The sequence below is a fragment of the Cyanistes caeruleus genome, chromosome 7, assembly GCF_971803275.1.
Source record: "Cyanistes caeruleus chromosome 7, bCyaCae1.hap1.1, whole genome shotgun sequence".
Taxonomy (NCBI): Eukaryota; Metazoa; Chordata; class Aves; order Passeriformes; family Paridae; genus Cyanistes; species Cyanistes caeruleus.
This window is the reverse complement of record NC_141707.1, coordinates 21,604,796-21,630,513: the sequence shown is the minus strand read 5'-3', so window position 1 is coordinate 21,630,513 and position 25,718 is coordinate 21,604,796. Positions and strand designations below refer to the sequence as shown.

The 25,718-nt window shown below is 37.5% G+C and overlaps 1 protein-coding gene across 11 annotated transcripts in view; it reads right to left on the bottom strand.

The window, feature by feature from the left end:
• TLK1 (tousled like kinase 1) overlaps positions 1-25,718 on the bottom strand; it is a 67,117-nt gene that overhangs the window by 37,695 nt on the left and 3,704 nt on the right. For 5 of the 11 annotated variants that reach the window (XM_086896868.1, XM_086896866.1, XM_086896867.1 and 2 more), the window contains exons 2-3: positions 3,311-3,429; positions 976-1,047 (exon numbers count right to left, since the gene is read on the bottom strand). In XM_086896868.1, the coding sequence (XP_086752994.1) occupies positions 976-1,047; positions 3,311-3,424 (186 nt within the window). In that variant the 5' untranslated portion in view covers positions 3,425-3,429. Of the gene's footprint in view, positions 1-975; positions 1,048-3,310; positions 3,430-14,854; positions 14,990-20,854; positions 20,912-21,367; positions 21,445-22,599; positions 22,997-25,718 lie in introns of those variants that run through there. The other 6 variants (XM_023931022.2, XM_086896864.1, XM_023931023.2 and 3 more) reach the window with 6 other exon arrangements.

Below are 25,718 nucleotides of genomic sequence, written 5' to 3'. Positions count from 1 at the left end.
AGAAAAACAACATACAGAACTTTTATTTACAAGGTATCAGCTTTGGGAACCAATTAAATTCACTTGCTGGCAGCCCAGTAAAAAAGTGTTTTGTAGTAACTGAGCAAATGAAAAATTAGGACCCCAAGTAAAGCTCTGACATGTGAAAATACCACCAACAGCACATTCCAAATAACCATCTCTCCAGCATGACACACTGTCACACAGGGTCTAGCCTAGGCTAGAAATCCACTCTTGGTTACAAACGGTATAATCTTATCCAAACAATCTGTGACACACAGAGGCAAAACTGTCAGAGGGATTCACCAACCCCAAAATAGGTAAATTCTGAGAGCTGTAGTATTAATGCAACTATATCAATGCTCATCACTAAGAGGAAAATATTCTACTTAAGGGAAGTCTGAGCTCTGCACATTTAAACCTAATAAAAGTATTAATCCTTTTTTTTGGATTACAAACTGGATTTAGGAAAGAAAATAAACAGTGACAACTGCAGCTTTTACAAATAAAGATGACAGCTACTAAGGATGTCTGTCATTGGCGTAAATCCGTACTTGAAAAGAAAACATAGTAAACTAGTTTCTAGAGTATTTTCAAGGATTCATCCAAAGATCAGTCAAAGTTATCAGTGCTGATGAAACACTTATTTATGAAACAAAAGACAGCAAACTATGTAAGCATTTTCAGCTCCAAAAGCTGTATGCATCCTCAGACCATGACTGCTTAGATAACAGAGAAGCAGAAACAGCTAGTTTCATGACCGAAAATCCAAATGAACGGACTTCATCCAGTCACGGTTCCTCTTCCAAGATATAGTGCCTTTCAGTAATTTATGCTCCTTTCTGTCTATCTGAGTAGTCTGCATTTTACTTTAAAAACTTCTGTACAAAATAAGGCATCAAAGTAGAATTAAAAAAAATATTACTTGTTAGCATTAAAATTCTAAGGTAATAATGAATCTGCCCATACACTTACCTCTGATTCTTTATCACTTAAAGATCCCAAGCTTCCAAAGCTGTGATTTGAACTCTCGTTATTTGTTGAGGCCTACCAAGACAAATAAAATACTCACATTATACATGTAATTATAAAACATGGCCCACTATTATTACTCACAGTTACAAGTAACAGTCATCTCATGCTCTCATGGAAAAACTGATTAACTGTAGAGCATTTGTGACTTGAATGGGGGATAAGAAGTTTGACAGGTGGATATTTTGATAAGGCATAGTAAATTCTGAATTTCCATTGCTTTTGTCTGAACATCCCCCACCAAAACAACAGACTATATTTTTAAAAAGCATTTTTTCCCAAACACAGCCCAGATCAGCTACTACACTTCACATTATCTGCATGTATATGCTGAATGGTCACAAATAAAAGAAATAAACCAAAACTATTTTAATGTATTTTTACAGATCGTGTAACAAATCACAGGACTAGAAGGTAAGAACAACAATGTCTTAGATGATGATCTGCATCTATAAGAAAACAGTGGTAATAGCGTCTTCTGCAAATATTTATCAAAGCATTTGACAGTATTCAAAAAGCACCTAGATATCCATTTGGAAAAACTGGATGAGATACAAATCTTGGAATGCATCACGGACAAGAAATGTATTTTTTCCATGGCAGAGTGAAAAAGGAAATTAGTTATTTTAAATTTCTTTTTCTGGATAACTTGGAAGAACAAACTGAGAATGTGAAAGTGGAATGTAATTTGGCTAACAGACAAGAAGAAAAAGACTTCAACTGATTTATGGAAATGGTAAGCATTGACTCACAGGGAACCAAAATTCAAAGAAGAGGAACCCCAATAAACACAATAATGCTTTTAAAAAATGTATTACACATGCAGCAGTAGACAGATTATGAGGCAAAATTTGCAACAAAGCAAGGGACCTAAACAGCTGCATCAAAAAGTAAAAGCTAAATGAAGGCAGAACTACAGATCTAGCAATAAAAAAGGATAAATAGTAATTTGATTTATAAGCAACTACCTGAGCTATTAAAGTAAGTTAGTTAATTAGGGGAGTAAGCAGTACTAGATAACCCAAGGAATAAATAAGACAGGCCAGAATTACTGTGTTTCTAGTTCTAAGCATAAGATATAGCAAACATACAATTTTGCAGTCATAATGAGAAGGCAATTAAACAGTGCATCAACGTCGCTGTGTCAATCCAACCTCATTTCTTGCCCTGGCTATTTAACTCACTTCTTTGGTTTAAATGGACAAGTAGGTCACCTTTTTACAGCTTTGTGACAGTTACCTTCATGTCACTCTCCAAAGCAAATTAAGATATGATGCAAGATCACTATAAAATAATTTCAGTTCTGTATAGTTTGTTAATAGTCATTGATACATGACACGTCTTCAGAAATTTCATCAATGTCTGCTATCATGAAGTTCTTTGTTCTGTAATCTACACTGGTAACTAAAATACAGCACAGGAAGCTACATGTTTGTGTGAAGTACTTAAAACATAAGGACACTGCAAATTCAGTCATGAGGGAAACACACCTTAAAAATTAGTATTATACCATCATAATATCAGTTTATCAAGTACTATACTTGATGGAGAATATTCAAATGCACAAATACAAAAATGGAGTACTTCTGGCTAGGCAGTAGTATTGCAGAAATCAGTCTTGGAAGCTGAAGCTAGTAACTTGAACAGAATACGCAACAAAGACAAAATTATTTTGCGCATGTATTAACTGAAGAGAAATATACAATATATGGAAGGTAATTATTGAGTGTTCATAAGGTTCTTCATCAAGTGTTGCATCCTGGCTTAGATACTAAAGGACAAGAAGTCTACAATAAAGTAAGATAAATTCTGGAAATGTTGAAACTATTTATTTATCTATGTGTATTGATTTTCAAAAAAGTTTAACCTCAAAAACAGACGTCACACCAGATTCCCCATGTCTATTTTAAGTGGAACCCTAAGTAGATGGTCATCTGCAGCAGGGACAACTCCACCTGAACACTGGGAAAAACCTTCCATCTCTGATCACAAGTACACTACAGCAAAACCACAAAAGAGCCTGTATAAGCTCATTCTTCAGTGTTTTCAAGAACAATTCAATGTCCACATTACAGAAAGATTCAGGATAAACAATCCCATCTCAAAGCAAAATAACAGACAAACAAGGATTTTTTTGAGAGCCTCCTTCAACCCAATTATTTTACAAGTAAATCACATTGACAATGTGAAACATGAAAATGAAAACACATGAAAATGAGATGGTGTGAGATAAATTAGTATTTCAGAGATGGCAGATCTGAATGCTATTAGGACTTACTTTAGCTCCAACGCTGCAACTTCCAGTACTACCAGTGCTGCCACTTACTACTCCTGTGAATCTTGCCTCTAACAATTCTTGTCTCCTTGGGTCCAGGCTATGAAGTTCATCCATTGCTCCTAAAAAGAAATATATACATTCATTACATTTCCTAATATTTGCAGTGGAATATTTCACAAACAAGCCAAATATACAGCAGGCCTATGCAAAGGAAGGATTTGTACCCTTAACTTGACAATGACTCACCATCTGTTACCTAATAACCAAAGTACTCAAGGAATTACAAAAATCTTGTGTCAAGTTCTGTTTTATCAGAATAGCCTTGTCAATTCTGGTTGAAAACTAGAACTTGTTAGAAGCATGTAAGAGACATAGAGTCTGCAGTATGCAATACGCCAACCAGGCAATTATTTATAGATTAAAAACTAGCTGACAGGAACGAAGTATTTTCCAGCAAAAAACCTCCCAATTCCGCAATGCATTCTGCAATGCTCTTGTTTTCTATATTATTTAAACGTTAGACTATCAATGCCAAAGATAAACAAGCAGGAATTATAGGGGAAAAAAGGAAAATCAGAAGGTAGATCGCAGTCCTCAACACGTGCAAAGGAACGCAGAGTTATATGGAGGTCCAAAGGTCAGAGAAAAAAGGAGCAGGATCCACAATAAAAAAGGAACCAAGAATAACAGAGACCCTTGCAGAGGTGATGGCTTCGATAGAGCCCTGTAAATGGGGTAAAGCAGTGCTGCTGGCATCTGCAGGGAAAGTAAGGTGGAAGGAAATGGAGGAACAAAAGGAGTTTCTGATGAGCTCAGCCTACATGAGTCGGCTGCAACATGATGTGCAGCTTCCTAATTTGTATTTAAATCAGTTACGGCTGTTTAATGAGTCTGAAAGATGATGTAGACAAATACATCTTCCGTATTTACACAAACTGCATTCTGTGTTTTTATCTTTTCAACTACTTGAACATTCGGTTTATCTTCAATTGGTAACATTTCAGTGGCTTTATTTTAAATAAGATATTTCATGTTGAAGTCTTAATGCATTACTGCAATGGCACATCCTTCAAGTACCACATAGTATAATAGCCTCAATTTTTTCCGACTAAGACACAAGAAGTTAGTGCTTTTCAGTCCCACAGGACAACACAGCAGTTCAGAAAGGAATGGTGCCACGAAAAAAAAACTTCTGAAATCCTGTTTTTGTGAAAACTAATTTTCAAAGTTTAACCATCAGCTAAACATTCTAACCTATTCACCAACATAGCTTTTCCCTCCCTACTAGTAAGTCACATAACACTTTCTCATAGGACTCTTGGGTATCAAAATCTTCAGCATTTAAGCCCTAGACAGATCTTTCTGACATTTTGGCCACTCCTGGCCATAGAACTAACCCCTTTGGCAGGAAAAGTACTGGTTCTGCTATTTGGCTAATTCAAGTTGCCCTTGCTCCTGTAGGAAGGCAGATGATGGCAAGTGTGGTGTCAATGCTCCTTTACCACAGGAACTGGTAACAGACATCTTCCGATGGAAGAAAATCACACCAAGACATAAACAGCTGGTAAGGAAACATTCATGAAATGTGTTTTTGGTAAAGCCTTCTTTTGAGAAATCAAACCACGAGTGGCAGGTTGGAGATACCACATTTTGTTACTACACTGAAACGCAGCCATATATAGAGCTGGAGGCCTCTTTTTCCAACACAGGGGAATTACACAGTTTGAAACTGCAGCTGGCTTCTCTGCAGTTGTAATGTTGATACTGAACTCGCCTAGTAAAAAATTCTCCAATTTCTACATCCTTTAGATTGTAAACTCCCTGGGTTTAAAACTTTTTGTGTATGTATTATGTATGCCGAGTGCAGAACAATCAGGAATCCTCTTTAAACTCTTGCTCCCTAAATTGTGCTTGTGTACTGCTTTCAAAGGTTTCTATAACAAATTGAACACTTCTCATATGCATAAAAAATACTTCTTACATTTATAGTCTGTGCGGTAAGGATTTTTTTTTAAAGCAGACATGTTCAGCATATCTGTCCCAGTATGGATGTACGTAAGCTATATCTTAGTGGGAAAGCATTGCTCTGAAAAAGCATAAGAAATGAATCACAACTGATTTGTTAGGAAATTTTAGATTTTTTGGTTTTTTTATAACAGTAGAAGTTTCTCAGTGTATGCCACTGAAAAAAACCATTTTCGTTTAGCAAAGTGAACTATTTAATTAAGCATGTCTAGCAATGTTTTGATTTATTAGCATATTTGATAGTCACTGCCCACAAAAGTTCAGTGATCACTTAAAATTACTGACGTAACTCCAGCAATTACAAAACCATGTGTACATTACAGAAATAGATACTACCATACCTTACATTGTTTGATGGAATGTGGGCAATAATCACTGTGGATAGCTAAGGCTCATCTGAAGTACTGCAGGTCTCATGTATGGTGTCTAGACTCTAATGCACTGAAGAGATCAGTACCCCTGGGTTAACTCACTGCTCAGAAAGGTAGTGTAGCACATAAAGAACAACCCACAGCACAGATAAAATATAGCCCTTTCTTTTTCTGCTCAGATTTTGGAGCCTACACACACTAATGAACACATTGCATTCTCTTTACTATTTCTGCTGAAATAGTTTTTTGGTATTATGTTGGGGGGGTTGTTTTGGTTTGGGTTTTGTTACTGTTAAATATTCAAAACCAAAAAGCAACATGCACTCTGCTATCCTTGTGATTCAAAGGACAAGACAGAAAAGCTGGATTCAATCCTTGTTTCAACAGAGAAATCCCAGGAAGAATCCCAAGAACTGCCTTCCTCATTCATGTTTTAATTTAAATACATGATCCACATCCAAACACACAGCTGTTTTATTAAAAACAAACAGCTCCGTACAATCCTTCAGTTCTCAGCACAAGGTACCTACTTTTAAAGGTACTGACAGTTTCATGTGAGACACAATTTTTAAAAAAAAAATTATAAAAATTACATTTAAAAGTAAGGGACATATATATATATATATATACATATATATATATATATATATATATCTTTTAAGCAGATTTCTTTTTTGAACTAATGCCATTCCTGTAACTGAAGGCCAACTCACTAACTCAAGGGACATTCAATCACATTACACAAGTGCTTACAACATATTTATCATAATGCTAAAAGAAAGACTGGCATTGCTACCACCCACCACCATTCAAACATCTATGATCTTCCAAAGAACACCTGGAAGGTTACCTGAAATACATGAAGGAGTCCTAAAATGCTACATCTCTCTATTTCTTGTAACCTCTACAGACTCTGAATGCTTCTTCTGATAGTTCTTTGGTTTTTGTTTTAATTATCAACATTTTCTCACTTTTGTATTTTTGGGGAGTGGTGATATCCTCCACATTAATTTATCAGACTGATTGAGAGACTCTTCTCTAAAAACTAATGTAAAATATATAGATATCTTGTCCTGAAAAGGAGATTTTATCAGGATTTTTTTTGAAAAGAACTCCAAATTCCTCTGAGAATTTCTTAAGCAATGGGGTATGTCAAAACTCAAAGTTCTAAGTCAGTGAAGCAATCTGCAAGCTTTTTCATGGCATTTGGTATGATCCATTATACCATACTCTACCTTAGCAGAACAGAGATGTAAAACTTCAAAGGATTCTCCATGGCAGTTAGAACACTTTAGAACCAGCAGCCAAAAAACAGTGAAGTGCAACTATACCTGTATCCCAAGGCTCTACACCACCAAATACACAAATACTTGCAAATGATCCACTTATTTAACCAAGTACTTGCTCGGTCTCAACAAAACTATTATTTCAGTAGAATAAGTTTAGCAGAGAGTTGCAGCTGCAATTATTCTTCACCTTCTAAAACTGCATCTTTTGTGATACTCTTGTACTACAGCCTCTGTCTTGAACACTGATAGACTACATAGAGCAGCATTGCAGATCCAAATACAAAGGGTTGACAGATCAGACTATTTCTTTTCCGCTAAATATGGAATCAAGCTCCACAACTCAGTATTTACCTTTGACTCTCATATTACCCCGAATTGACTCTTATTATCTGGTTATCATTTACAACTTTGAAATGAAGAAAGATCAACAGTTTCACACATTGTCAGCTTTCTACAATGAAGATAAAGTTCATTATGCAGGAGCCAGATTCTTCTTAGACCAACGCTCCAGATCAGATTGAGGCTCCCTTCTCCTGGATTCAAGGCCAGCACAAACCACCTTTCACTTAAGTGAAAGCTAAACTGGTTTGTTCTGGTTTCTTTAATGCATTTATATGCATATAACTTTTACTGCCAAAGCAAAATACTTCAACACAGACCTATCTGTTGAATAGAAAAAGACAGCTTAACAATAGCCCAAATGTAAATTGAATTTCCTGATGTGCTCCTAGTAGGCACTCAGATTTTATGGTAACGCACACAGTAAGAGAGTTACATGACGTATTTTTTTAGGAAAACTTCAAATTAACATTTATAATATTGGTGCCATGTAGTCTTCCTCAATGGCAGTAGCATCCTTTAGAACAGTAATTCTAACTAATATTCAGCTAAAAGGGCAAGGGGCAAAGAAGGCAGGGAGGGCAGTGTACACATTTACAATAGCAGGAAAAGCAGCTGGAAAGCAGGGATTTTTTTTGCCCTCACTCCCTTATCTGTTTTTTCATCAAGATCCCTTTAAAGGTATCAAACCAGACTTTGAGCATAGTAACCATTCCAAGTACAGAAACCACTGTTTAACAGCACTGCAATGTAACCCTTGAAGTCCTTAAGTAACTGTTTACTTCCATTACTTAACTGAAGTAACTGTTTACTTCAGTTTGGAATATCCTAAATACATATTTATCCCACTATGTTGATGCTCCAATAATTTAACTTCATAACAATTGAGTATGATAGCTCGTGTCATTCTACACGAACACACATTTACCAGCAAGCAGGTAAAAGGAAAGTTTGTAATATCAAATGCAGAACAGACTACAGAAAATTACCCAGATTTTTAAATCCTTAAGCAGTCTCTTAAAAATGAGACAACATAGCTACTTTTCTCCGTTCACCAACATGAAGATACATATCTGCATCCACGCGTATTTCATTTTAAGTGAGCACTTCTCTTGTTTCATTTAGGGAAAAAACCCAACCCAGACCAAACCAAATCAAACTATGCACTCAACTTCCTTCTTCTTCCCTATCTTTCTGAAAGTCTGGGCTTTCCTTACTGCAGAACCAACAGAAAGGACTTTTTAATTTCCAGGAAAGTAGGCTAATGAAGCTAATATTTCTGCCTCCAAAAATACAAACTATTTGGTAATAAACTATTATGTAGTTGGGTAAACACTGACCCGGGTCTCTTCCAGATAATACTTTCAGTGTCTTATAAAAGCCAATGGCAAATGGAGTGACCCAGAACAAATTGTCAAGGAACAGAGGCAGCACTAAAATACAAGTTTGGCCAAATGAAAAAGCAAGACAAACCAACTAACATCAAACTGTATGGAATGAATAGAAATCTAGACTTCTAAGTTGGAAAATGACACCTGTTACATTTAAAATAGAACATTTGGACAGCAAGGTTGAGAAATTAATAGAAAAACAAACCAAAAAGACACAAAATTGACCTGTGTTGCAAAACCATGTCTTGAATAGTCTCTCTTCCACTGTGTGTTTTGGGAATCACAGAACTGGAAACAGCCTTGAAAATTCCTAACGTGCTAAGAAATCAAGCTGAGATGCTAGTATAATGGCATAAAGCCAAGCAATTTTAATTTGAGACGAGGTCAATTTCAAGGTAACAGCAAAAATATAGCACATTCTTAGCAGAAGGCTTTGAAGTACATCACAATCCAATGTGAATCACAATCCTGAAGTCAAGAAGCTCCCACTCAATCGAAATCAGCAGTCAGTAGGACAGAGAAAAAGAGACAATCTCTGAGATTTAAAGCAAAGCAAATAAAATAAAATCCTGGAACTATATTTATGTCCAGACAATCCAAAGCCTAGAGGACACTACTTACCAATGCCCCAGGGTGACAGCTATTCCAAAATACTTAACAAACAGCTACAGATTACTCATGACAAAGTTTAACCCTGGGAGTTTAGAAATGCTTAAAATCACCGACTTCCCAAGGAACAAGATTAACTTCTTGTACAGAAGACTATGTAGCTACTGTAACCTCCAAACAACAGGTAACATGAAAAAGTTCAGCATACTACATTCAAGTTGAAAACCTTAGCTGTATCTGAAGCTAACAGTGGCAGTAGATGAAACAGGAAAGGATAAAAATATATCCTGATGTTCAAGTGAAACTAGCCTTTTGAAAAGATCATAAAAGGTAAGAAAAGCCTAATGACAGAGAGACATATCCAAGCCTAGGGTAAAGAAAAAACAGAATCCATTTAATTAATCGAGAGTCATTTTAAAGCCCAGTGAAAATGCAGTATTTCTCAGCACCTGAGAACACTGTAGCACATAACACAGCAGACACCCCCCCTGCCACTGCTAAGGTGCCTAGGTGAACTTAACAGGCTTTTCTTATTAATCTAAAAGGGACTGAAGGGTAAAAGACAGATGATTAGCAGACAGATCAGGCTTTGGTCTACGTAAAACCTGTGGGAGGGAAATAATCTAACTGCCAAATTTTGGCTTAAAAAAGCTGTGAATTTTCCACAACTGTGGAAAATCTGAAAGTATAAGAAAAAGAGTTTCATATGAACATAAAAAGACAGCAGTTTTGGACAAATATTATAAATTTATGTATGCTGATTACAGTTTTATAATTGCTGGATAGAAACTTATTAAAATACTAAGCAGAGAATTAAAGGTTTTTCTGATGTGGAGAAAAAACACCCCCAAACACCGTAACTTCTAACCAGCTTCCCATAGACTAAAAAGCTGACAAATAAATGCATTTTGGATAGGCTGCTGGATTAATCAAAATTAATTCTTCTGGTGCCCAAAGAACAGGAAAATATTCCATGTTCCTTCTCTCCCAAGATGCAGCAGTCTATTTCCTTTTAGAAATCATTTTAAAATTACTGTAGCTCTTGGACATTGTTTATTTCACTTTTCCCAACAGTTCAACAGTCCAGAAATTTGATCTTAAATAAAGAAAACTTTGGCTGCTGGATAGATAAGTAATTTTCTGCTAATCATTCTACAACAGAAATCAATTATTTAACTTAAAAAAAAAAAATTGTAATGATCTTTAGACTTTATGTCTGTGCTGCCAGTTTTTTGGATTTTGATTTTGTGGCCAACAACCTGGAAAAGAGAAGAGAATTACAGAGAAATATGTTTCTGAGGGAACCCCTGCCAACACCTTGAAGAAAGACTTATGAATAAAGCACTTGGGCCAACTCCAAGACCAGCTAGGAGACATTTGTGGGTAACAATTTAAGAACGTTTAATTCTCTCTGCCTTCAGCTAGGCGCTATATTCTAGGGATCTCTTGAGGATTATGTGTCTCATCAGATGGCTGTAGGCAGCGGAGGCAGAGATGAATTTACAAGTTGCCTACCAATGCTTTAATTTGGCCACAGACCAACAACATATACTCATGCGAGTGGGTATATGCCACAAGGATGGTAGCTCAGAATGGCTCATTCAGAGCTCAGGGAGCAAGTGATTCATACAACAGAGAGGACAACAGATCCCCGGGGTCTTTTCTGTTGTAACTGGGGCTAAACCAGGCATGCAACCCTGTCCCAGGCAACACCTCGTTCCCGACGAGTCCCTCTACCAATCCAGCCCCCTGGAAGCACAACCTCAAAGACACACCTGGCTCAAGAGTAATGCTTGGGCCTCCTGAATTGATAAAGAATTCTCAGAAATTTCTGAGTGACAGTATTTCCCCTATGTATTGCGTACGAGAAATTACACTTCCCCTTCAATTCCACAGACGACAACTGCACAGATGTAAACATAACCTTTCTGAAGTGCAGTGCAGTACCCAAGAAAGACAAACAGTAATGTAAAAGACAGACCTGAAAAGCAAAAAAAAAAAGCCACAATTGAATGAGCACCTTTAAACAAAGCATAAAACATGATAAAACCAGGTATGTCTATGACAGCTTTAAAGACTGAAGCCTAAATTAACAATACTGATGGTCTGAAAGTTGTTTTTTTCACAATACTCATTGAAACAATGGCATGCTGTGTCTCATTTCAATTTTATTCATTATTCAGAAAATGAATCAACAGTTAGTTTTTTTTGGCATGTAAAACCATATAATAGGTCCGTTTTTAGCCAGATCTTCCCTTCTGGCAGCTTTTCTTGAAGGAATTCTTCACCAATCAAACTTTTCTCATCTTGCCCCAGAAATTATTATGCCATTACTTTTGCAGTGTCGGGGGGTTTTGTATTAGTGATAGGATGTAAGTATGAAATAATTAATAAAGAGAAGATAAGATATAGCACAGAACATTCAACATGGTATCTATCTACCCATTTCTCAGACTTTCAATATAATTCTATGTGCATGGTGTACAGGAAGCGTTAGCATAGCAAATACTGCTATGAGCAACAGAACCACGACAAGGTCCTTCCTGAGTCTGTTGAATAATGTGATGAACGAAGGGACAAACAACAACTGAAAGAACGCACAGTGTATTTCTCCTTGTACCCAGCATTGGTGAGGCCACACCGTGAGTGCTGTGCTCAGTTCTGGGCCACTCACTTTAACAAGAACATTGAGGTACTGGAGCATGTCAAGTGAAGGGCAACAAGGCTCATGAATGGTGTCAAAAACCTGTGCTATGGGAAATGGCTGAGTGACTTGTTTAGTCTCGAGAAGGCTCAGGAGGGACCTCATCACTCTCTTCAAGTCCCTCAAGGAATGCTGTAGTGAGGTGGGGCTGGTCTCTTCTGTGGTGCCTTCAGTGAGAAGACCAAAAGAAACGGCCTTAAGCTGAGACAGGGGAAATTCAGATTAAATATTGCAATTTTTTTTTTCACTTTTAGGACAGTTAGGCACTGGAATAACTTGGCCAGGGAGGTGGTAGATTCACCACCCCTGGAGATATTTAAGGGGTGTCTGGATCTGAGTGATATAAAATGGTTTCAATGATAGCACTAGGCTAATGATTGGACTGGATGATCTTTAAGGTCTCTTCCAACCTTGATGATTCTGTACTTCCGTATTACTAATATGTCTAAATAAATAAATAAATAAATAAATAAAGCTGTTTATCTGGAATTGCCACCCCTCAATGACACTTAGGAGGCTACATTTTGAAGACAGGTATCACTGTATTCTCTCCTCTCCTTTGCACACCTTTACTGAATTCAATAGATCAGTTCATAGGCACTGTAACAGAAACACATGCTGTGCCCCACTGCAGAATAGTCCACTTGGAAGAGTAATTCCCCACATCCAAAATTGCTCTCCATGTCCAGTAATCCCTTCTAGGCTCTTATAAACAGTACTGAATTGGGCAAGATCAGAGTGTACTTCCTATGTCAAAATCCCAGTCTGCAATATCCTTCCCCATCATGAAAGCCCTCCTCTATCAATAAAACAGAAAAGCCACTATAAAAAATACACTAAGGGAAAGTAGCAACCGTGAATAATATCCCTTTTGGAAATGCCCTAATTTATAAAAGTTATTCTGAACTCATAGTCCTCAATAATGAGTTTAGATAATAAAAAATTTGCTAAAACCAGGTATTTCAAGTTACTGGTTACACATGCAGAACAAGCCTGACAAGTCAACACTCTGAACATATACAAACTACACAGGTGATATCCTGAACACAGGATTACAGAACATTACAAAGAATGGTACCCATTTCTTTGAAATTTGTTGCTATATCATCCCAAGTGTCACATTTACTTGCTTTTTTAAATGGTCTGGATTCCTCAGTGGCAACTGTTCTTTATGTTATTCTAGACCACCAAGAGCAAGTTCTGATTTGGCAGAAGGATTTTGGTGTTTTTTTCAACAACACAAACTTCCACCACTTAATAGCAAGCTGCCAGTGCCCAAATGTTACAAAGAAACAGAAAAAAATAGGTTCTTGCTGACCATTTTGCACTCTTCACTGATAAAGAAAGTGATCCCACTGGAGACCAGATTTATTAACTAGTTAACTCTCACTGTCTAAAGTACTGCTCTAAGAATTTAGTCCATTTAGAACAAATATATAGATACTGAAAAACAAATGCATCTTCAGGAAAATTCATTTTTAATGACAACGTCTGACTTGAACATCTGCTACAGTGACGGAATAATCAGAGATACAAAGCTCTCTTTTAAAGTGCTTTTAATAAAGTTTTGTTCCAGACAACTGTCAGTTTTGGCAGCAACTGGATAGCCAGCTAACACATCCACCTCGTGTTTCTTGTCATCTCTGTCCACTATAGTCTGTGAACGAATAAATGTGATCCTAACCTCTCTAAAGTCTCCCAGAAAGTCTTAATCCTATCTAGGTTCCATGCAGTCTTTTCCTGGAAAGGGATGATTCACTACACAGTTACAAGGTCAAAAGCAGCAACTTTTCTTTCAGTGTTCTGGTTAAGAAAAAGATGCCACTAAATACGTTGCTTTATGACTGTATGCTACAAAGTCAGAAGAAAAGTTAAAAGAAAATATGATTGCATCCCTTTGGGCTGCACTTGTTAACAAAAAGCAAAACTAGTCCCTCCTAGTGTCCTATAGAGCAGGATCAATGTTGATGTATTACACTGTACTACTCCCACTACAATAAACAGATATACAATGCACAGACAAGTTTATGCTTACAACCCCTCTATAAGGTAAGAAAAACCTATTTATAATTTACAGAAAGTACCTATTGTCTTGGCCAAAGTTATGCAAGACATCTGTGGCAGAACACTAAAAGACTGCCTGTCTACGTAGCAAACATCTGCCTCAAACACAACATTATGTCAAGAGAGATAAAAACTAACAGCCTGGGTTGCACAGATGTGGGTGACGTGCTGCCTGCCTATCTCTACATCTCCCTCTTCATCTATGTAGAGATATGTGCGGCAATTACTCTTGCTTCCAGGCAACTCTGTAAAAGGTATCCAAACAGAAAGAGAGCAGCAGAATTTGCCCATTTCAGCTTCATTTGCTGCAAAACCAGACGCTCCCTGTCCCCTTGGGGAAGAGGCAGCAAGCAGGGAGAAGCACACTGCAAGTTCATGGGTCACTTGTTGGCGATGCAGACTAACAGGTCACAAGATAACACCAGTTTTGTGATACCCTCCAATGCATCCCACTCTGAACAAAAGGCTCACTACATTCCATCCCTCCATTTATTTCTGTGCTGAAAAGGACTAAAAGCCAGGAGCAGTCCTGAAGAAGAAACATCTACCTAGAGAAATACCAGAAAGTATAACATTTTATTTGCAGTATTCAGTTATAAGGAAGCAAACCGAGAGCTCTAAACACTCGAGTTCACAAAATGGCTGTTCTGCAAGAATTTAAAATGGCACAGGCCTTTTGCACATATCAAAAATAAACAGTAGCTCCTGCTATCTGAAGAAGGAGTGGAAAGGAAGTTATAAGCAGAGGTCACCTTTTGAGCAGGAACAGAGCAAGCAATGTCTCTTCCCATAGGGCTTTTGGTTCTCACCCTTCTGAGAAAAAGTAACCTATGAAGGAAGACATATAAGATGTTGCAGCTTTTTCCCAAATAAATATTTTTGAAGTTACCTATAAGGTAGAGAGGCAGGCCAAAACCCCTCAACAATTTAATATAATAAATTTATTTTTCTGAGTAACAATAGCAGTCATTTAGTACCTGAAAGCTGCATTTGTGTTAAGTGTATTTCAGTTGTTAATTCCCTGAACTTCCTAATCTCCTTACTTCTGTAGCTCCTACTGCCATTTCTACCCTCATGATCTTCAAAATCTCCCAAGTACAGACAGCCCACTGACCCCTGAGGCAAGTGCTCTGTTCCCTGGAGCACACAAGACAAACTGCTGACCACAGTACCTAACTCTTAATCTATATTGGTTTTACATGGCAAAGAAAATGTTTTAAGTAAGAAACTAAAAAAAAAGCAAATCATAAGTCTTTCAGAACATATTCATCTATTTCACTTATTACACTGTGATCAACTAGAACATCAGCCTCCATACAATTTTAACATCCAACATGAAAAAAGCTCATTACACCTCTAAGATTAAACTAGGACGGTAAATTCATAGCTAATTGTAATTACAAGATACATGAAATATTTTGGCTTTCGTACTACAGCGTTTTAAGAAAAAGGTATTAACCACCAGTAACACCATTGATTTCCTCCTTTTTCAAAATACCATAGCATAGAAACCACATAAAACAGAAACAAAAATAATGTATATAAGACATTTAGACTGCAGAATCACAAGATCCACCACAAACCACCACAGCACCACACCGCTTGTGCAACAGGGATCCTGTCCCCTACACCGAGAGGGCCATGCTACCTGTGAGATGGCTCACTGGTTTCCCTTGGAGGCACCTTGTCTAGGCGGTGCTCAGAGAAGCCAGCAATTAGCTACTGTTCCTTCAGGTTGGAACCAAACTTTGGTTGGTTTGTTTTTTTTAAATTTACATCTTAAACAATCCAAGTTTCACTGAACATGGGAAGAAACTCATTTCCTCAAAGTCCCTTGTAGGGAGGAGACTCTCAGAACATGGCTAGACAAATTACACACACACACAGAGCTGGCATATTAATGACTACACGTACATTTTTCTGGGACCTTGCTGCATTGTTTCCATTCTATAGATCAAGAAATACTTGCATTAAATGATGCACGAATCAGTAAAAAACTTAAGTTTAAGGCTATGGTGGGGGGAAATATTTCAAGCTTTTTACTGCTTACAGCACAGCTACAAAGCCTGTTGATACCAACAGTATACATTGAATTCAGTTGCAACTTTGAGTACTGAACATTTTTACTCAGTTCACATACAAAGAAACATCCTATGTAATCATCTGTCAAAAATTCAGTTTTAGTTTTGCTCAGCATTATCATTAAAGAAATTTGCATTACAGACATTTCTCCTATCCAAAGCTCATTGCCTAATTTTAAACCAGCTTTCTTTTCTGCTATACTATCACTTTCATTCAAGTTTTAGAAGAAAAAAAAAAAGAAGGGATTTTCATTCCTTTCAATACAGTCCCTTCCTAAGAACTGCCTATCTTGCTGGCTAAGCGAACCTCGTGGAACATAGTCTGTAATCACATGAATAAAACTTCAAAACGTAAATGCAGTAAAAGCCCTAAGGGCAACCAGAAATTAGGAAAGAGAAGAGTTATAAGTCTTTGATATCACAAATTGAGAAACAAAATAATACTTTCAGGTATATGTTCAAAACATACTTCAAGACGCCAGTAAAAATACTCATCTGTAATTAACATCATCCACCATGTAGAAGTGCCTGAACACTCACAGTACTACTGCCTTTTTATTCTTAAGGGATAAGGATATTACACTGCCTTCTGTGGACCACTGTAGGCATAATTTCAGCAAAAAATAGGAGCGAATCCAACCTCTCCTCCCCATCTGACAGGATATAAAGCAGGATTTCTCCTTAAAATAGCTCACACCAGAGGTAGGGGAGTACCATGAAATCCCTTGGATGGTTAAAGCGGCCTTTGTGGAGCCTACTTCCTGCAGCCGACTTAACAGGGACAGAACAGACCACGCTACTGGGAGGCAGCAGCACACCTTACCAACATCTGAAAAATTGGGAAGTCTTTTATCTGGCGCACATTTAACACGACTGATCCACTTTGGGGTAACTAAACACCAGCTAACCACATGGAAAATGCTTTAAAACTGAATACATCAATCACCAAACATATGATGGACTTCAGAGAGGACCCAGAACCAGACCATCATTGAGATGGCTTACCTCCATCAGTAAGAAAACACAGCGAGCCCAAATGAGACCACTGCCTTACAGTTAGACACGGCCAAGGCCCTGACAAGTCTCCAGGTGCATGGGGGTACCCAGCATATGCACCACACCCCCCACCCCAGACTGCTGCTTTAGCTGTCTCAGTGACAAGAACTTGAGCACTGTTCAAAGCAACTGAATAAAAACACATCAGTAAGGAGAAAGTTTCACCAACAGCAGTTCCCTGAGGAGCAAACAGGTTGAGCTGGAAGCTGGCCTCCTCGCCCTGGCTGTGCCCAGCAGGAGCTACCACGGCTGGCAGTCCCCAGAGCTTTCAGCTCCTGCACTGCCACAGTAAACATCAAGACGTGATAAAGTCTAACCATGGGAAAACTTTTAAATACAAAGTAGCAAATAACACAAATAACCGAGTGCATCAGGCAGGTTTGGGTCTAAGTGTTAAAATAACATCAGTCTAGTCTCTAATGAAAACGTTTCCATCCCTAATAGAGTGTCACACTACCTATTTTGGTAGTTAACTGAAACACTGATTCACTGATTTCATACAACAAAATACCATTCTGTGATACTACATGCTAACAAGATTATTTACCAAATGAGAAAATTCCACTAAAAATGGCTAATTTTTCAGAAACAAGCTCTTCCACTGACTGTCTTTGGATCATTGATACAATGAACCAAATAAATTCCATGACTCAATGAATGTAACAAAAAGCATTTTTAACAACCTGTCTTAACTTAAATCTCAAAAAGCATGAGCAATTTCATTAGACTGATAAAACACTAGCAACATCTGTTATTTCCCAAAAATCTCTCATTTGAACTATTACCCACAACAACCTTAAAACTGGGTTTCACCTTTTCTCAAGTGGTAACTGGTGATGACAACTTTTGACACCTCAGATAAACAAGCATTCCTCTCCAGTCTTTCTAGACACAGGTGCCTGTGACTGGGAAATCCTATGTGCACAAAGCACTCACTCTTGCTGCCAGCACTACAACAGGAGAGCTCCTGCATGATGATGCATGTGGGACACAGGTGGAGCTTCCTGGGGACATCCTTGCACCACTGTGTCACTGAGCACACCTCTGGCTGAGCGTGGGAGGTCGAACATCCAGAAGATTCCTGCTCCTACTGCACCAACGCACTCCCTGTACCTAAAGACTGCCCTCCTGCCAGCAATATCAACAGCAAGCACAAATGAAAACTGAGCAGGAAGACCATTGCTTAGAGAATTGGGATGGTACTGGAGGTCACCCTTACAGCGCCCAGCACCAGTCAGGAAGGAAAACTGGAAAGTGGGAGAAGGCAGGCTGAGTGACCTGGTGGTGTAGGAGAGAGCACACATCCCACCCAGGGATGGTGGCACACTCCAAAATTCTGCAGCTTCTGACAGTCACTGGTATTGCTGCCTCATTGCTTACTTCCCTTGGAAAGATGGAATTTCAAAGCCACAAGAACAACATACAAAAAATAGTAAAAATAGCAGTATAAATATACTTTTTTTGGTTTTATGTGGGGTTTGTTGTTGTTGGTTGGTTGGTTTGGGGTTTTTTTTTGTTGCCGTTGTTTTCCTGTTTGAACAAACTTGAAGAGAAAGATTTAAGGGAAACAGCAGTAAGGTGCTGTCAGATGCTGGCAGAAACTGGTGCCTGTTGTTTGCATTTCTCTGGAAGAAAAAAACTAGTGAAAGGCTCAGAGAACAGCACGTTGTGATTTAGCCAAAAGAATAAATCAGGTCAACTAGCAATCACACAACAAAGAGGGAAAAAACCCAAACCCTGTCACTGTTAGGGTAATTTACTGGAGATTCACTGTCATAGCTTCACTCTTTTGTACACAAATTATGATATATGTTACAAGTATAACAAATAGGGAGAAAATACAAGAAACACAATATTAATGTATCATCTAATACACAACCAGGTTGTTTTGAACTTTACACATTTCTGTTCTGTTTAAAAGCAAACAATACCAAAAACTAAAACTCATGATATGGCAAAACTAGCGTGATTAATCCAACGGCCAAACTTTGTACTATCTGCAATCATAATCAAATCTAACAAAATTACACATTTGAGAAAATGAAACAAGTTTTTAAGAGGTATGTAACAATAAACAGGAATTTAGAAATTTTTAAATAAAAAGCAGCTGAAATCTTTGTGTAAATTTAGCTTGTTTATGAGACTACTTTGTGAAAGGCAGGGTCCTAACAGCAATATTAGTATTTCTAATGACAGAATCGTTCACTGATACAAAGGTTTGTGTATATATAAAAATGTGTACATTCAGGACACATAAAAATGCTGCTTCCTTAATAGTCACCACTTGCATGTTTTGGATATGGTAGCATGTATCAAGCAAGCAACTGAAAAAAAATCATGTATGGATGCAGAATCCAAAGTACCACCTAACAAGGAAGACCAACATGACATTTGCTTTTCAGTTTGAATACTGGTGTAACTCCTTTTAAGCACTATTTGTATCATAATCATTTAATAATACAATTTAATTACAAAGAGACAATACACAATCTGACTGTATAAGTAAATTAAATAAGCAGTGACCTTCAAAAAAGCAACCACATACTGAGGCCGTAACATGCGCAGCAGAAAGTGCTTTTTTTTTAATCTCATTTTAAAATTCTACACCTGCATCTTCAGGAATTACCTCTATTTCAATCCTACTTGTAACTTTAAAATATTAAAATCCCACTTCTCATAATGACCCCTCATAAGACTAAGAACACAAGTACTGTAAGAAGAATTACTCCACTTTATTCAAGTTAAAGCTTGTGGAGAGCTTATGAGACAGCCTCTTACCAAACCTCAGTATTGTGACTAAAACTACTGAAACTAAACCATGACATTAAATTAATAGTCAAGAAGTTTCTAAAACATGTATCAAAGACACTACCAAACAGCTACCAGCTCAAGAAATAACTGAATTGCCAAAAAAAAAGAAAAAACCCAAAAACCCTAGTAATACCAATAAAACCACTCCTCATAATCACTGCTATCACAGTTAAAATAAAAAACTTGCTTTACAAAGATAATCACACTCCCTAGACCACCACCACCACACTTGAGTATTCTACAGATGTTAAAGTGTATTCTACAGATGTTAAAGTGACGATTATCAATAATGTGTGGATTTTATTTTCAATTGCTTTATAATGAAAATATCAACTTCTTAAAGGACACTACTTCTCTCATCACTTTTACTAAGAAAAATGTAAGAAATAACATAGGCTACAACATCCTTGAAAGGCAAAGTAGTAGCAAGAGGGCATAAGGACACACACTAAAATTGGCTAAAGTACTGTTGTAAAATTTAGAACAAAACTGTGGAACTTACGAGAACATAGCATTAACTAGAAAAAAAACAATATTTACCAAATACAGCTATGCAGCGTACAGGTTGGATTAGTCTAAACCACAGGAGTGAAACAAAGTATTACAAATCCTATTTGTAGCATCATCTGAGTTTGTCTCCATAGAACCAAGAGGCCGAAGAGTTCCATGGTGGAGAACGGAAATGGGAAACACCTCTGCTGGTCAGCCTACGTGATCCCAAGAGCATCACAGTCCCACAGTAGGAAGACCAGGATCTAAATTATACTATTTCAGACTTGCAGGACTTATGAAACTCATATTTACCTGTAAGATTACTTTCCAATTTCTTGTCCTTCAGCATATAGTTCAGAAATTTGTTTACTTATTAAAAAAAAAAGAAAAAAAAAAAGAAAAAAAAAAAGAAAAAAAAAAGAAAAAAAAAAAAAGAAAAAAAAAGCAATCACCAAAAGTTACAGATGCAAGACATGGTGCTTCAAGTATCTACATGCTTTCACTTCAAGGTACTTACAAAATTAAATAGCTAAAAGGCTGGAGATGCGTGACTTCGCACAACAGATTTTTCTAAAAGCATCAGGCTTTCTTTTATTTCTCAAAAAACTTTGTTATTTTTCTTGTACAGGTATAGATCTATTAGAAGTCCATAGAAATGGACTGCAGTACTCCTCAATCCCCCAAATAACTACGGTCAGGCTTCATTTCCTGTAAAAGGCACTTTGGAGTTTATCACCATCCCCATTTCTTAAAATATGAAGTTCAGAATGCTTTATTCTTAAGGACATTATAAAGAAAGCACTGCAGCCTTAAGTTTCCACCTACTTAAAACTGCAGATATGATGAGGTGAGATATCTTGCTTAATGCTCCTGCTGCCACATCTCAGCAAGCAGAGGTGGTCCTAGGGAATACCAGCCTTCTCTGTGATGTCCAGTTTCACATAAAAGCTCCAGTAAATTAACTTTCCCACTCTGAAGTGACCAGATTCCTGTCACAGTTGTGCAGTCAATCAACAATCACTAGCTGTCCCTCTAAATCCTTGGAGGACAGTTGTCAGAGACAAAGCTATTGAGCACAAGGCAGGTAATTTTTCTTTGTGTATTTTTAAAAATACGCTTCAGCACCAAATGTTTAATTGAAGCTTGAAGCAATAAGAATCTATGGTGAGGTTTAAGGTTTATGATCTATTAAATTCATAAAAGAGTAAAATACATTCAAACATTATAAACTTCAGTGCTCTGCTGGCAGACAGACCATCACATCACTGGAAGCTGTGGGTGAGCTGCCTGAAATGGAGTTTTAAAGCACTTGATCAGCTTTCACCAGCAACTGCTTCGGCCATTTTCATTTGTCCAACCACTTCAGCAGTTGGTTTTCTCAGAACAGCTAAAGGGGAACTGACAACTCTGAAAGCCTGGCTTTCTCTTCCAAATGAAGAACACAAAAGACTGGTGACTGGATTTGATCTATTAATACCAAATTTTGCAAGGCATGGTGACCGAAAGTGATTGACTCATTTCACAAACTACACACAATTCTCCTTTATCTGGTTTAAATGCAAAGCACATTTGGATATATTTGTTCCTTATTATGTATGTAACACAATTAGAATTAGTTTTATTTAACTAACAAAGTTAGCTAAAGGCTGTCCAAAGCATGGGGAATTACGTTTCTTAAATATTAAGAATCTAAGCTGCATAACTCCTTAAATAAATGCATATAGATGTGTCCCCTCCTGCCTAGCAAGAGGTATGATCAAATTAGACCAATTAGAATCAACTTTTCTTTAGGAAAAATAATTAAGCACAAATGCAAAATAAAATTAAAAACAATTATTTAATCAGGGTTTCCTGCTCACTGATTTAAGTCATGATTAAAATTAATAATATAGCCACTCTGATTTCAGTCAATCCCTCCAGCATGGACCCATCCCAAAGGGTCACACAGTCCCAGTCTTCCCCCAGCATCTTCAGCATGTCCAACTTCACTTAAGACCTCCTGCTCCCTTCCTCCAGGAATAAGTTTGAGGTGGAACAGTCATGTTCCTGCCACCTACCACATCCTCCCAGGGAAAGCCTAGGTGCCAAGATTTTTCTGCTGGTATATCCCAGTGCTTTGCTCAGGAATGAAAGCAAGGAGTAAGACCTCCAGAGAGAAGGTGCCCAGGAGGGAAGCAAACTCTTACTTCCTATCCCAAACAAAGCATCTCAATAAGGATGGAGTCAAGATGATGGGAAATGTAGGATCCAAAATACCTTCTGATGCTCACTAACGCTTCCCTATTCCTAGCGAACTTTGTCCTTAAGTACTGAACATAAAGTGCAGTACTTGTTCCTCGTTATTTTCAGTAACTATTAGAAGTTTTCCACATGCAACACATGAAAAACTGGGTTATATTATGGTGGCCAGCTTCTGTTTAACTGCTCTCCAACGATCACAACTGAAGTACTGGCATTTTCAACAGAAATCCTGACCACTCTTCTTCTCCTACCCACCTTCATATCCACTCAGAGCAACTTGGCAACCCAAATTTCCCTTTTCCTCTTTTATACCTGAAACACACCAAGCTAAACAGAAAGAAGTTCACCAAGGTTTTCCTCCTCCCACTTGTGTGCTTTTATGGTTTTTAGCTACAGTTCAGGAACTACTCTACTGCATAAAAAGAATTTACCAACTTAACATTTTTTCTTGTGTAAAAAAGCTCAGCATGGAAGCAAAAAATTTAGTATGGAAGTAAATGGATTGGGAGCAAGTACTGCTTCAAAACACAACCTTACACCAAGAACACAAAAAGTATAAAGGATTATTTAAGCCTGTCATATTTCCATAATCTCAATTCTTAATGTACCAAAATTTTATAGAACTTTGATTATGATGGACATATATATGGTAGTGTTTCCCAGCAGTCACAACAGTATTTTGCAGTAATTTAGGATTATCAGGCTCTAAGAAAATCCAAAGAAATGTCAATACTAACTGCAGACTACAGTTATTACTAACAAGCAAGTTTACTTCAGCTTGGTGGAGAAAAAAATTACTTGCCAAAAGAAAAAACAAGAAAAAAACATAGAGGGGGAAAAAGGAATGAGAGAAATAACAAGTATTTCATTTGAATGGAGATAATAAATAAAAACATCCTGTCCCTATGTTGATTCCCTCTCCATTTAAAATGGAATAGGTTAATAGAAAATTCCATTCCAGGCAGAATAAAACAGAATTAAAACAAAACAGTTGGCCAAGGACTAATTTACTCTATTTGCTACAGCACTTGCCTTTTAGAAAACCAGATTCAAACAAGGATCTGTATTAAATAGGGTTTCCTTTCCCATTTCTCTTTTGGACATGTTACAAGATCTCCAAAGAATTTGGCATAAGCATCAGCTTACTACAAGAATCGCATCTTCAACAAAACCAGCAATAATATCACAAGCTAGAATTTGTGTGTGCCACTGGCATGACATTAATCTCAGACAACACCTGTTCATGCTACAGCCAGCCTAAATAAACTTTTATGATTGCTGTGTTCATTCTGAGTAAAAACATGGCAACATTTTTAAATACAAAAAGTGTTCCTTTTTTCTCTGCTCCCATATAAACTGGCCAAATCCATACAATTTTTGATCTATAGCTGAATGATAAAAGCCAACAAACTTACTGAGGATTTCCTGTTAAAGCAAATAAAGTAGCTGAAGTATCACACTACACACAAACAACAGAAAACAACTCTGGAAGTTTTAGAAAGATCCAGGTTGCTTTCATGTTCACGGAGTAATATATTGTATGTAGCATACAGACACAACCTGGCACCTAGAAACATTTTCTAGACTGGAAACTTAAGGAGGAAATAAACTGTACCTTTGTGCTCAGACACACAGCTACCACCACATTTCAGGTCATGATAAATACAAACAATACACAATTATCAAATTTTAGGAAAATAAGTTACTGACAAAATTTGCTACCCATAACATAACTTCTTCAAAGACTGTCAAATACATGGCATAAGTTTATTTACCATTTTGACATCATTTATTAATTTGGGCTCAAATCTGAAAACTGAAATTTGCATTCCTGTTCTAATTCAAAGTTCTATTTGGCATTCTATTTTCCTTTTAGCAGAGTATTGAAAGATAACAGCACATACAAAAAATAACTTACAAAGCATTATGCTTAATTATCAGACACTGCAGCACTGCCCAGTGAGCCAACCATGTCCTGTGCTGCACCTAAAGCAGCATGTCTAGAATGTGAAAGAAGGGGACTCTGCCCCTTTACTCCAGTCTGTTGAGACCCCACCTGGAAAGCAAAGAACAACATGGACCTGCTGGAAGAAGCCAGACAAAGGCCATCAAGATGATCAGAGGACTGGAACATCTCTGCTATGCAGACAGGCTGAGAGAGTTGGCATTGTTCAGCCTGGAGAACGGAAGAGTCCAGGGAGACCACACAGCACCTTCCAGTATCTAAAGGGGGCCCATCAGAAACTTGGACGAAGACTTGTTACAAGAGCATGAAGGGACCGGACAAGGAACAACAGCTGTAAACTGATATAGAGTAGATTTAGATTAGATATTAGGAATAAATTATTTACTTTGGGGATGGTGAGACTCTGGAACAGCTTGACCCTCCAGTAGTTGTGGAGTTGTGCCTGCCATATCCCTGGAAGTGTTTATGGCCAAGCTGAATGGGGCTTTGAGCAACTTGATCTAGTGGGAGGTGTCCTTGACCATAGCAGGGGGTTGGAACTAGATGATCCTTCATCTACAGTCCCTTCCAACCCAAGGCAATCCATGGAATCTCTTCTGACTCTGCCTTGTCAGCACTAGCCTGAACATTCTCTATTTACAAAACAGCACTTTGCAGGTATATGCTTTAATATTTTCAGTTACACACATAAAGCAGACAAAAGTCAAGAAACTTCAAACAGGAAATTGTGTGACTGAAATTAGGTGAGCTATGGCACAAGATTCAGTCACACAACCACACATACAGTATGTAAAATAATACCACATAACAGTCCTCCTAAATTCCTGATAACATCTACTGCAGGGCTCTTAAGTGACCACATATACCACACGTAAGTTATGGGTATATAAAACAACTGACAGAACGACAGACATTTACACGCTACACTAAAATGCAAACACAAGATAGTTCTTACACAGTAAAAACCTA